Source organism: Ixodes scapularis, unplaced genomic scaffold, assembly GCF_016920785.2.
Source record: "Ixodes scapularis isolate PalLabHiFi unplaced genomic scaffold, ASM1692078v2 PGA_scaffold13__105_contigs__length_92229423, whole genome shotgun sequence".
In the NCBI taxonomy this organism is placed as follows: Eukaryota; Metazoa; Arthropoda; class Arachnida; order Ixodida; family Ixodidae; genus Ixodes; species Ixodes scapularis.
Genome location: NW_024609839.1, coordinates 54,091,436 through 54,105,050, shown reverse-complemented (window position 1 = coordinate 54,105,050; position 13,615 = coordinate 54,091,436). Strand labels below are relative to the sequence as shown.

Genomic DNA, 13,615 nt, shown 5'->3' with positions numbered 1-13,615 from the left:
TTGTAGCGTTTGCGAAACTTGTGACTTGCGTCTGCACATCATACGCCTGCTACGGTTTACTATGCCTGTATTCGCCTAAAAAAACGTAATATAAAAAAACAAGTTTGCCATTTCACGGAAGGCTAGTAATTGTCTCCTTCATGTGTTGAATTGATATATATATATATATATATATAGCTGCATCTTAACTTATCCCTATGATAATTGATCGAGACATTTAAATATGGTGAAATACCGCCTCAGTACACGGGGACGCAAAGAAAGAAACGGACACGAGAGAACGACGGCCAACACGCAACCGATGTTTATTCTGTGAAAAGAACACCAAGGAAGCTTTTTAAACAGATTAAACACAAACACGCGCATTGAAACGCACCCCTATCAAGCCACTACAGGTCGTTGAGATATCGCCTTACAAATTGGCATTCGTGCTAGATCGAAGGTACGTTATCTCCTGCTCCGATAACACCACCGAAGGCTCACTGACACTTCGGTGACGTTATCCTAGTTAAACAATTGTCGAAAGTTCTTGGAATAATACGTTACTGTCGCTCTTTGTTCCATTTAAATAATAAAATGCAAACTTATCACGCTCTGTTTAGGGTCACCAATTAACTATTGCCATTTGGTTTGGGGTCCAATGACTAAATGTAACTTTTAAAAACTTGCGATCCTCCAAAACAAAATGCTGCGTTTTATTGCCAACGTGCTTAACGGCACTCATATCGGATCAATATATTTTTAATTAAACATTATGAGAATTGCTACTGTATAGCAGTACCGTTTGCCACGGGCTTATTTAATTTCAACTCGTGAGTTTATTTCTTTCTTGTCTAATTTACACCACCTGATAAAACATGGATCTTCTATTCATATCTGACGCGGAGAGTTATGGAATGTGCCTCATTTTCGTACAAATTACGAACGGCAGTCAATTGCTCATAACTTGCCTAGATTACTTAACAAGTTTATTATAGATCGCAATGATATTCACTGTTTAACAAACAAAACAAAAAAGATGTACGCGCGTGTTTTGTGTAAAAAATTATATTGTACAGTTTTTTTTAATTACCATATGCCCTATAAATGCAGGGGCACCAGACCTAGTCAAGTAACCCTGTGAAAGCTTTTTGTCTTGTTCCCTCAGCACAATAGTGCTGAAACAAACAGGTTCAAGTTCAAGCTCAAGTTGCTTAATAGGCGTGCGTTTTAATATGTGTCTGTATAATTTGTCTAAGCAGTTTCCTTGGTTTCCTTTCATAAAATAAGCATTAGTTGCGAGTGAGCCGTCGTTTTGTCGTGTTCGTTTCTTCATCTTTGTCCATGTTCACTGAGGTTGCATTTCACCATGTTTAGCTGTGACCAACTAGCCTAATTTAGAACCTTACTCCTTTCTCGAGAAATATACGTTTCAAACGTCAGAAGCATCGTATGTGCCTTCCACAATCAAATCGTGTAATGACTGCATCGCGCAGCCCGTTAATAACGCGCAATTTGTTTTTCTTCTTGACGGGACAACGAGTATATAGAGCAACATTACTCGCTTCGCTCAGTTACGGAACTGTTCATAGACGCTCCTTGCGCAAGTAGTACACCCCACTCCCCCACGGCTCCTTTCCCGTCATTGACGTGCCGGACGGCTGCTATGGCAAATGCGGTCATAGCCTCCTCTCTACTCACAAAACCTGGCAGTACGACGACGGAGACATAGAGTGCCCGGCCGCAGATTTGGAGCACGAGGATCTGGTACTACACAACGTTTCTCGGGGAACCTGGACGTGAGCGCACAGGTTTTGCAGCGGCGAGGACACGAAACATGATTTTCCAACCCGACGAAAAAAGAAGCGGTAGCGCGAAGAACGTGAGGAGCACAAGCGGACCTTCCGTTGCTCGGGAGAAATGTGTTTCGGCGTCTCGCCGCAGCGGGGCGACCGTCACGTTTCTCTCCTCTCTTCCGATGTCTGCCGCTCTAAAGGGAGTGATTGGGGGTACCCCCTTCCGCGGGAGTTTCACAACTGGGGTAATCTAGTAGCGTTGATATAGAATCACGGAACTAATAATAGTGTGCGGCATTTGAAATAAAAACTACGTCGCCACGTTGTTTCGTTTTTTTTTTTTTACGTGGAGATTTATTTGTACTTAATTTGTATTATTTGTGCTTGATTTTTATACTCATTGACTGAAAAAAAAAACATTGTGAGCCATTCCTCTCTGTGAAGCTGGCCAGCAAAACTGTAGAGCACCACCGCACATGATTCACCAAGAGGCACACAAAAGCACTTCACGAAATGCTTATTTACAGTATATACTTACACCATTTTGAAACGGTGGTGATGATTGCTTCGTGATCACTTAGATATACACTGCTGGGTTCAATTACAACTTTGGTGAAATTATTTGCTAAAGTTAAATATATACATATAATGCTTTACATATACATAAACCGCTGCTTTTATATATATATAAAGCAATGACGTCACCTGACTCGAACGGGAGAAGGCCCTTTGTTCTCGGATGTATCTCCCTTATCACACGTCTTGTCGTCATTCTTCATCAAGACGCACATCGAGGTGACGGGGCATTTACGTGAAATTTAGTTTGTGCACACGGATACCAAAAATGCATGGAACCCTAAACCCCCCCCCCCCCCCTATACAGCTTCGCTGTAAAAAAAAATGCATTACAGCAACGAGACAATTCGTACACCAGCAGTGTTTCCGAATCCTTGTACTTTAAGAAGTTTTGAGCACGTAGATTCGCGCGAATCACTCCGGAAAGCGAATCGCTACAATCCACGAAGAGAGCTGGGCGAATAATCGGGAGGAAAATATGTCTACACTTCGTTGCACCTCAAGTCCTGACGCAGCAGACGCTACAAGATGATGGGATCAGTAAGACTGTGTCAAAAGAGCACCGTCATGGTGTTCGTCGCATTTTCGTACGTGTTCTATCATGGCTGAACCAAATATAAACTGAAGTATCCCAATGACTTGCGTTTTTGACGTAGCGTCGGCTGCGTCTGAACTTGAGCCGAAACCAAGTACATTAGGACCCCCAAAAACAGCCTGCGCTGCAAGACTGTCCAAGATAAAATAAAGCCCGTCATGATGGGTGTCACGGAGCAGATGGGTTATTCTGTGTCTAATCATGTTTTGTAGCTTCGTTCTTCGCCGGATTATCCCAGTAGGTTGTAGCGCTTGGCGCTTCCATAGGGCTTTGCGAAAAACTAGGCTCCCCAGCTCCATTTCAATTTACGACAGAACGCGGCCGATGCCACGATCCAGCTGAGCCTTATAAGTGGCGATAAAAGAGTGAAGTGTCACGGCATTTGTCCCCATTGCCGTCACCGGCTGTGCCAATAACGCACAGCGAACGCGCAATGATCGTGCACTTCGTTCGGCGTGTGATTGGTGCAGCCATAGCCTTCTATTTACTGACAAAGCCTGGCAGATCGCCACGAAAAGCGGCCGCCGAAATAGAAAGGGTGGAGCGGGAAACAACGGGATGAGAGGATAACCACCTGACTGGCGCCCCGCTGCGGCAAGACGCCGAAACACACTTCTCCCGAACGGAGAAATGTGTTTCGGGTCCTCGCCGCTGCAAAAGCTGTGCGCTGACGTCCAGGTTCCTCGAGAGATGGCTCTTTGATGCTCTGTGCTCTGCGCTCCAAATCTGCGACCGGGCACTCTATGGCTCCGTCGTAGAACTGTCAGTCTTTGTGAGTATAGAGGAGGCTATGGTACAGGTAAAGTCCATTGATATTTCTTTTACGAGTAGCGACAACCAATACAAATAAGAAAGCACATTCCGCTTGAACAAAATGACGGCATTCAGTTCAGTCTTCTGTTGTGCGTCTCCATTCGCTTCCGCAAACCTGTACCTTCATGCAGTCGGCGCTTCAAAGAATGTCGTTACTTGTAGGAAGCTTTTATCTAGGGGCTTTAGGCACAAAGGGTGAAAGCAAACCGACGAAAGACAACAAACGCCATGACGAAGCACTCTTTCCACTGCTTGACTAATTACATATAGAATCGTAGCTTCGGCAGCGGACGTACGCAACGTGAAACAAAAAGTTAGAGTCGCAAAGCAGACGCAAAAAACGCGTCACTTCAGGGCGGCAGTTTTGCCCTCCTTTAATCGACAGGAGACCGTCAAGGTGCAACAGGACACAATTGAAATCACGCTTCATTTCTTCTAATTAAGAAAAAGAAGAAAAAGAAGAAAAAAAAAAAGCTTCGTACAACTGCAAACCGCATAAGCCATTCTGTTCCCAGAAGCAGTTCCCTCCGCACAGTGTGATCGGCGCTGTCTGTCAAACCGCCGCTACAGAAAGCAGCTGCGCGAACACACGCAGCGGGCCGTCACGCGCGTGACGTCTAAATCCCTCGCAATTGCGCCGGCAAGGACGGCCCCGCGGAAGTCGACTGCCGAACACGCGAACCGGAGCCTAGAGGCCTCCTCCTACACTCCGTCTCAACTTACGATGGACCGCGACGCACGCTACGAGCCCATCCTAGCCAATCCAGCACTGAGAATGTATCACGTGACAACACGACTCCGTGGTCCTAAGGATCACGTGAGAGTCACGTGACTATGGGTACTGACTTCGTTGCTTGGTTACGCTATATTACGTTATATTCAATATCGTGTGCCAAAGATATTCCAAGAGTTACCCGAAGAGATCATTAAAGGTGCCCTGAGGAATTTTCTCAGATCGCCTAAATGTGACGATAACTTACTCCGTGGGCTCTAAGCATCCTTGAAAATCGTAAGTCAAAAGGATGCGCTGCCGAGTTCCCTAATTAAAAAAAAGTAACCAAAAATCGAACACACCGGGGTCATCGCCGGCGATTGTTCCGGCAGCCAGGACGACATGGGAGCGATGAAAACGCGACATTTTGTTGAGATTGCAAACGCTGTTATTATAAAATGTGTATGCATTTGTAGATCTAGCTGAAGAAATGTTCTTTTTTTCCAGCGAGGGAACATAACATTGCCATAATCGCCTCGAAAACCCCGCAGTATGTCCGGTCGTTAGCTCTCGAGTGCGCGGTCGCTGGGTTGGATCGTAGTCCGGGCTGTATGGGCAATGAGCCGTACGCATTTGAGATATTACTCCGCGGTTTCATTGGTCGGAGTCGCTAGGATGCTTCGTTGCTATTGGCTGACAGTGGTCCTGGTTTCGGAGCATCTTTAACGCCCATTCACACAGGAGCGTGTGCTTACGTTTTCCTTACATTACGTGATAAGTCACCGAGATAACCGCGTTTCGAATGTTGCGTGCGAGGCTACTCCCCGAAGTGGTCTCCACACTTAATACGAAGCACAGATGTCTCGGCGACTCTCGACGTTAGCAGTCGTATACACGTTCCCGACATAACCTTGACGTAAGCAAACGGGGCTTTTTGAACGGGGCTTTATAATATTATCTCCCCAAAACCCTCAAAATGTCGCCAAGAAAGTTATTTAATCAAAAACAAGTATAGGAAAATTAAAAAAAAAAAACATACTAGGGAGAAGGTTACATCGAGGGAACTTTATTAAATTGTATTTCTTAGCGGATCAATTGGATACAAACCGATATATGTACGTTCGAGTGCGACTTTTACGCTGAATGCTAGTATGCGCAGGTATAGGTACCACTCGTTATGGTGCTTTGGTCGCTGCGGATATATTACTAAAGCAATGTTTTTCTTGTTTTTTCTTGTTTTGTTTTATTTCACTGAGCATCAAAAACGTGTTGTCGTTAGATTACTTCATTTTCCCCGTACCACTACCGCCGCGTTCCACGCACGAGCCTCTTTGGCTTACGTAGGAAAACCAAGCTGTAAAACGTGGCGAAAAAAAAAGAACATATTAAATTGTATTGTAATGTACACTATCTAAATACCGCGTTACTTGTCACGTGTCATTCGAAAGGGGCGCAGCGTCGCGCTGGGCGCGTCACACTTGATGCGCTCGGGCCACTTGGTTGGCTGGGGACGGTGGCTCTTAGCATCTGCAGCAGTCCACCGTTAAGTCGCGACGGAGTGTGGGGGTGTTGCCCCCCACGACGCCAGCACCGTCTTCGCGAAGACGATCGCCCCCTTAGCCTTCCCAGTCCTCACGACTTACCGGAAGGCAAAGTAAATCGTTGGCCGTGCCGTGTTGTCGACGGGGCGCACGAGAGGGGCTTTTTCGGTAGCTGTAGCGGGTCGTTCGACGGCGCACGGCAGCGGCACGCTACGTACACCGTTATTGATTTGTAGTCGTCGTCCTCGCTTCTTTCGCTGCTACACTGCTGCCCCCCCCCCCCCCCCCCTCGTCCGAAAACCCCAGCGAGTGCGCGTCTGTATCGGTGTCAAGGGCAGACTTCGTCTGGCTCTCGTTTCCTTTTTTTTTTCTTTTATTTCCCTTTTTTTTGGTGGTTCGGGGGGGGGGGGGGGGGGGGGGGCGTGATGCGTGTTGTTTTTATACGGTGTTGACGAGGGACGTGCATGGAGAAAGGTGTTTGCGGTGGTATTCGAAGGTCCGTTATTTTGAGTCGCCGTGTGAGATGTCTGTGTAAACACACACGCTCCTCAAATTATTTAATTTTGTTTTCCTTAAACTTCTAGTTTTTTTTTTTAATTGTGAACTATAAGAGAAAGAAAACAATCCGGTCAATTTCTTGCTCGACACAGCGGTTGCCAATTACTGCCAGCAAACAAGGGTCCTTGCGAGCGATCGACGAAATTGAGGATACGATTAGGCTTTGCAACGAAATGTTTAGCTGGGCTCGTTGGTTCATGACTGGAAATTAGGCTTTAAGTGTGAGCCGGGAGTAGGGATAGCTGGTCCCTCTACGCCTCGTTTGATCAATGCCCCAGCCGTTGTGGTATTATTATGATTTATGTTTGTTGTGAACTTTATCATTCGCTCCGATATCTTCGTTGTTCGCAGGGATTGGCAACCCGCGTTTTTTTTTGCGAAACGATGAATGGAAGGTTTTTGTTTGTTTTTTAAGAGTGGATTTTCTGTTTTAATGAAAATTCCCCCACCCCAACGTGAGCTCAAAAAGCTTACTGTTTGCCATTTGCTGTGATCTGTAGAAACTTAACTGGCAAACTACGAGGTAAAAAGAAACCCTCTGATAAAAAATTAAGTTTGTGGTTTGACACTAGACATTCACAAATGTTCAGGCGTCTACCGTGTGCTACAAAACAAACTTAGGGCTGACCACTGGGATCTAAGGAGCTATCTCGCCCAAATGATGAGACCAAATATGAACAAGGAAAAAAAGTGAGCATGATAGAATCGTGCAAAGCGTCATGCTCAGTGAAACAATATATAAAAAATACTGCAATTAACATGTCTGCAAAGTGTCCTACAGAGATATGTCTACAAACGCTTTATCTAGTGCGGTGGATAATTGCCAGCCGCACAGCTTCCAACCTTTGCGTTCCCAAAAACCTCTTCCGATTAATCTTATCTGCATAGCGATCTTGTCGACTCAGAGACGGTTAAGCGCCGTTCACACTCTTGCGACCGAGTTAGACCAAGCGAGACCAGACCGGTTTTGAAGCCTCTTACGACTTCTTAGGACCGGACGCGCAGCAGCGGAACTGGTCCTAACAGATCGCAAGAGGCTTAAAAACCTGTCTGGTCTCTCTCGGTCGTACTCGGTTGCAATAGTGTGAACGGGCCCTTAGACTTCGAAATAGAAACTGGGCAGAACGTTTTGTATCAGCACTTCAGACATCATGTCAAAAACTAAAAAAAAAAAAAAAAATTGCCTGAGCACTTAAATTTTATAAAGGGAGTACGGAAAACTTGTCCACGCCATCTATAGTCTCCGAGAACTTGAGTAACGCAGGGCATTGTTTATGGAGCTGACGCTTCTTGTTTTGAGCGTCGTCATCGGCGTTCTTATCGGCTAACGTTGCAATCTTAATTGTGTCCTGCGGACCAATCATAAAATGCTAAACACTCGCCGCTAACATTGTTTCTAAGCTGTCCGTGGTCCGTGACTCTAAGGTGGAAGCTCGGAATGAGACGAGGAGGAATAATAAATGTCTAACGTAGCAATAAGCACACACACACACACACACACACACACACACACACACACACACACACACACACACACACACACACACACACACACACACACACACACACACACACACACACACACGCACACACTCATATATATATATATATAATTTTTTTATTATTTGGGTTCAATCATAGCGTACTAGCTGCGTGTTGCGTAAGCCTTTAAATATTTATATTAGATGCACCGTGTCATGGCCTGCAAAAAGTATAAAATGATTCATAGGCTTTAAAAGCCCGCTTTCAACCAGCACATACTTCCTAAAGCTTTAGCTTTTTTTTGTTTTCTATGCAACACATCCTTACACTTGTTATATCGGTGGAAGAAGTGACCATTTTTCATATTAATATGAAACATGAATTATCATAAATGGTTTCACTTCAGCAGCGCTGCGTAAAACTTCAGTGTTTGGTTATACACAGGTGGTCGTTACTTTTCAAATCATTCGAGAAGTAGCTTAATTAAGGCGACCTCAATAGATCTAAGCACAAAAAAGCGAGCCGAAAGATGTGTCGCCTTCAAATAAAAAGGTGAGACTTTCAATGAATGCGCATTTACGTGGTGGTGTTTTTTTCTTTTTGTGTTTGCTTATGAAGTTTGGTTAGCTCTCTTCCTGTAAACACTAAGACCAACAAACATGCTAGAGTGAATGGTGGACATGCAGGCGATTGACCGAGTTAGCGATGGTTGTGACTTGTAGCGCCATCTCCAGATCAGCGTAGCGAATAGACTACAAAGCTCGTCGGTTGTTTGCAAACTAGGTGCCAGCTCTAAAATGTTTCATTCCTAAAACCAAATCTATCAAGCTCTACAAAAAACAAAAAATGTAATGCAAAGTTTTATATTTTTCTAGATTGCTACGCTGCTACATTAACGCGGTCTATGTCTTTGTTGCGTACATGTAGATTTATTTTTATCCCCAGAATTATTTTACATTCGGTTAGGTTTTGTGACTATTATAATATTTACGTTTTCAACATTAGCCGTAATACATGTCAGCGATATTTGCGAATGTATACGTTTTCGCCTCACTCGGAAGTTCAAACGAGCCCTTCATTAGAAGGTGGTTCTGGGAATCACAGAATGTACACTGCGAACCGCCTCGTAACGAACCCGGCATCAAAATTTCAAGAAGCGTCAACACCAAAACCTAAATCTATTCCACACACACACAAACAACAAAAAAAACATTTTCGGCATTCCTAATGTCTAATTTCCAGTGAAAACCTTATATCACTCACCACCGCCTTCCTCTCTACCCAAGATCGCTCGTAAAAACAAAAACAAAAACAAACAAACAAAAAACAGAGAGACTGCAACGAGCCGTCGTTACCCTAAATTGAAGCTCAGTGTACTGGCGCCGAGCTGCGAAGCAACGAAAAACACCTCTCTCGTATTACCTTCTCTCGCAGCCCTCGTACTTCAGGCCCCTGTATCTTTATCTCCTGACGTTTGCCGCGCGGGCTCTAGTATACTGTTGCGTCCAGCTCCAATCTTGACCCGGCAGTTTCGCGCTGTCTAAGAATCCTCGACCTTCTTTTACTGCCTCCAGCACGTTATGTTGAAACGTATTTCTTTCTTCACTTCGCTTGTTTAACCGCGTTTTTCGTTTCTTTATATGAGCGGTTTTTTTTGTTTTGTTTTGTTTTCTTTTTTTGTTTTGACGGGCAGTAAGGCGTTTGAGGCTTGCTCTGGACAATCAAGGTGCTGGGGTGCCTTGGGGTTCGCAAAGAGAACATCCGTTAAGGTGTTTTGTTTTGGTCGTCTATACGTTAGAAAGGGGTAGGAGTAAGTGTGTGTATGTGTGTGTGTCTTCGGTGTTTGTGTGCGTTCGAGTGGCGTTACGGACATTTTCGGCTGTTTACCTGAGATAATTGCGGGCTTTCGGTTTTGACGGCTTTCCGAGGACCGAGCGAGAATGACGATCCTTAGCGGGTGTGTTGTTATTGTTGTTGCTGTTAGGTTTTTTTAGTTTATTTGCGATACATTTATGGCTTCTTGAGAGTCTCTGTTTGGGATGTGGGGAAACTGTTGGCTACCTAAAAATGGGTCAGATTTTTCTTCTGTTTTTTGTTTTTTTTTGTCTTGGGGGGGGGGGGGGGAGGGGGAGGGTAGGAAACACGTTGGGTGCCAGGATTTCCTGATAAAGCAATAAACGAGAAAGGACCTGTCTTCTTCTTTAGGCTTTGAGAAACTTTTTTGAAGCTGCGTTTGACTCGCAGGAACATACTTCCTGGCCCCATGTTTACAATGTAGTTTAGCTCTTTTTGTAAAAACAAGAAGGCAACATGTGGAAGCTCCCGTCGAGTGAAGCAATAAAACATTTGACGAGGGGCATACAAATCGGTTTATAACTTTATTACTGAAAAACACAAGGCGCGAACTACTAAGGCAAGAAACATGGAAACAAACGCATCATAATTAGGTTTGCCTTGAATAATGATTTAGAGTGTACAGGGTTTCACGAGAAGAAATTTACAGGGTTTTTTTTACCACAAAAACAAACTAGGCATCGCCGAACGCTCATTCTCCGCCCGAAGGTAGCTCGAGAGGTCACAACCAGATGCCAAAGTTTCAGCCCGATCTGATACCATATTTAAAAGTTATAAGTGATTTTTTAAAAATTTCAGTGCAAAAGTGGATCTCATTTTTGCCCGTTTTCGGTCTCTGCGCCATAAAGCCCCATGTATTCTAAAACTCCGTCTGCCGCCATTTTCCCATTGAAATGTTCAGAAAGTCACTTATAACTTTTGATTAAGTTATCGGATCGGGTTGAAACTTTGGCATCTCGTTGTGTCCTCTAGCGCTACCTTTGGGCGGAGAATGAGTGTTCGGCGATGCCCAGTTTATTTTTGCGGAAATAAAAACCCTCTAAATTTTCTTTTGTGACACCCTTTATTTTTACTTATGTTTTGCACTCCATGTTTTATTTAATAGTCTCTAACAACTAGCTAAACCAATTGATCGCCAAAAAGTTTAATAAATTCAGCTAAATTAATGCAGAAACAAGCACCCAACGTGGCTCTCCCTCGAAACACAAATCTGCTTCTTGGGCGACAAGAGCAGGCTTCAACTCCTCTGCTCTTTCGTAGTCAGGCTTGTTAGGTCCAAGGGCAGGCGGCTATGTTCAAGTAATCAAATAATGTTTATTTTTTTAGCAGGGACTGTAGATAAATATTAAATAAAGAAACTAGAAAAATAAATAGACGGAAAAAACAAGCATAAATTATTAAGTATCTTTAGACTCCCTGTTTGTCTTGTCTCCATTTCTTTTTTTTACCCTATTCGCGACTCCAGCAAAACGGACGCCGCCAAGCGGGAAAACCGGGAACCAGCCGGTCCAGGTCGCTCCGCGCCCCTACGCGTCTCTGGTGGCTTTCGCGGAGACGTGTTGTCGGCGCGGTGGCGAACGATGTAATTTGACGAAGGTCCGAATATTTCTTAAGTTTGTGAGTGATCATTAGTGTGGTGAAGCCTCAGTAGATTTTTTCTTCTATTACGTGTTTGAAAGCCCGTTTACTCCACAGCACACGGTCGCGTGCTTTCGATTTCTTGGATGGGGAAGAATCACGGAAAACTTTGTGATTTCTTGTCTGTCTCGAATCACATTCAAAGCGACACTTGGTAACTGATACTGGAGGGAACGTCAATGTTGCAGTCAAGTGAATGGGAAGGTTCGATAGCTGCTTTTCTTGAGTTTGGTTGTGTTCGGTTAGCTTCAAGTTTGAGCCACCCACGCCGGTCGGTGCGTTGGCTATTCATCTTGGCTGCTTTTCGCCGAAAAAGCCTCTGGACCACACTGAAGGAGTTGGTCTGATTTCGAAATTACTTGATTCAGGAAAACTTGCTCACTGCAAATGATGAATGAGGGAAATTATCTGTTTTCAAAAGGTGGGAGACATGTCTCGCAACGTTAGTTGCTGTCACGGCATTTTGACCTATCGCGCCTCCAATATTTATATTACGAGGACGTCGAAGCCAGCAGCAATATACGTCTACATTGGTCAGGTTGACCGGCCACAAAAAAAAAATACTAATTTTCTCCTTTCAATGCAGAGAGGTTCTGGGCGGATCTTCAGTGAAGACTCTCTTCAGTTTGTCCCCGTGCTGCCGGCTATAGAACCATTTGGCTAAGTTTAAGTAGTATTCTCCGTCTGTCGAATATACTTTTATTCAGCAGCTCACCTAATAGCTAGTCAACTAAGCTCATATTTCAACCCGAAGGGTATACTAATATCGCTTTAGTGGGACCCCCCCCCCCCCCCACCCCCCCATAGTACGTAATATAATACATAACCCGCTCGTCAAAATGACTTCTCGATTGCTACTAAAACCTGAATTGAAATACGAGTATCAGCTGCTTAGTGGGCGCCGTCGGGTTAACACGGTCCTTGGCTCAAGAGGCGGTTGCTTAATTTTCGTAATTTTCCTGCAGCCTGTGTTGTTGGCCGAGCAGACGACTGGAGCTGTTTCGTAAATGCGGATACGCACAAAAGCTCGATTTCGCGGACAGATAAGTCGGTCGAGGCATGCGAGTTAGCTGAAAAGTTAATCTCTGTGGAACAATTCTGTAGTCATCGCCGCTTTCCTTAGATGATCAAAACTGATTAGTATATTACCGTCCCTCCGGAGCCCATAGTTTCGGTTTTGAACGAAATCTCCGAAACGAATGTTTGACACGAAAAGAACAAAAAAACACCGGCAAAACAAAACTATGCTTTGCAAGTTTATCTGCACCGGCTACACTTAACCGTCTCAGTTCAAATACCTATAAAATTGGGCATTAAACAAAAGAAAATCTGTTAAATTGAACGCGCCACCTGTTCAGGCGGCCCGGCCGACCCGCCGCGACCTGGACTCAGCCGCCATGTTTGTCTGGTGGGGGCGCCCCCTATAGGTCGCTGGAGTCGCGAATACTCAGTTTCACCAAAATCAGACCCCGGCCAACACTATGATTTGAGGAAGCCATTCAATCAACGCCGGCAAAGCTGCATCGTTACGGCTCTCAATAGAGAGTTGAAGGGAACCGTTCTTTTACTCGCATCCGAAACGGTACGTTGGGCACTCCGGCACAAATTGCGCATTGTCCCAGGGTGTGGGGGTTGGTAATTTACACCAGCTCGCTTGCGCACCTAATGTTTCTTCAAGGCAGGTGTTTCTTTGTGCGTGCGAATTCGTTTTCGGGCAGCGTTGTTTTAGAAGGGTTTGACTAGCAGATCGCTAGCTCGGCGATCTGGGCTGCCTCTGATGGAGACGTGTTTTTTTTTTTCTGTTTTGTGTCTCTTCCTGGCAGGACTTCACTTCGGACTTCTACTTCCGACAGTCGTGGCGGGACGAGCGACTCTCGTTCCAGAAGAGCCCAGGCCTGGAGAGCATGACAGTGGGCGCCGAGGTGGCTGAGAAGATCTGGGTTCCCGACACCTTCTTCGCCAATGAAAAGAGCGCCTACTTTCATATGGCCACTACGCCCAACACCTTTCTCCGGATCGGATCGGGTGGCGAAGTCTTCCGCAGCATCCGGTAAGCGCACCACGGGAAGCC

General features: G+C 45.1%; 1 protein-coding gene across 1 annotated transcript in view; it reads left to right on the top strand.

Annotated features, from left to right (window-relative positions):
• Window positions 1-13,615, top strand: part of LOC8035835 (gamma-aminobutyric acid receptor subunit beta) — a 246,812-nt gene that overhangs the window by 108,841 nt on the left and 124,356 nt on the right. Inside the window, exon 5 of the mRNA XM_042289637.1 lies at window positions 13,368-13,594. Within this exon, the coding sequence (XP_042145571.1) occupies window positions 13,368-13,594 (227 nt within the window). The remainder of the gene's footprint in view (window positions 1-13,367; window positions 13,595-13,615) is intronic.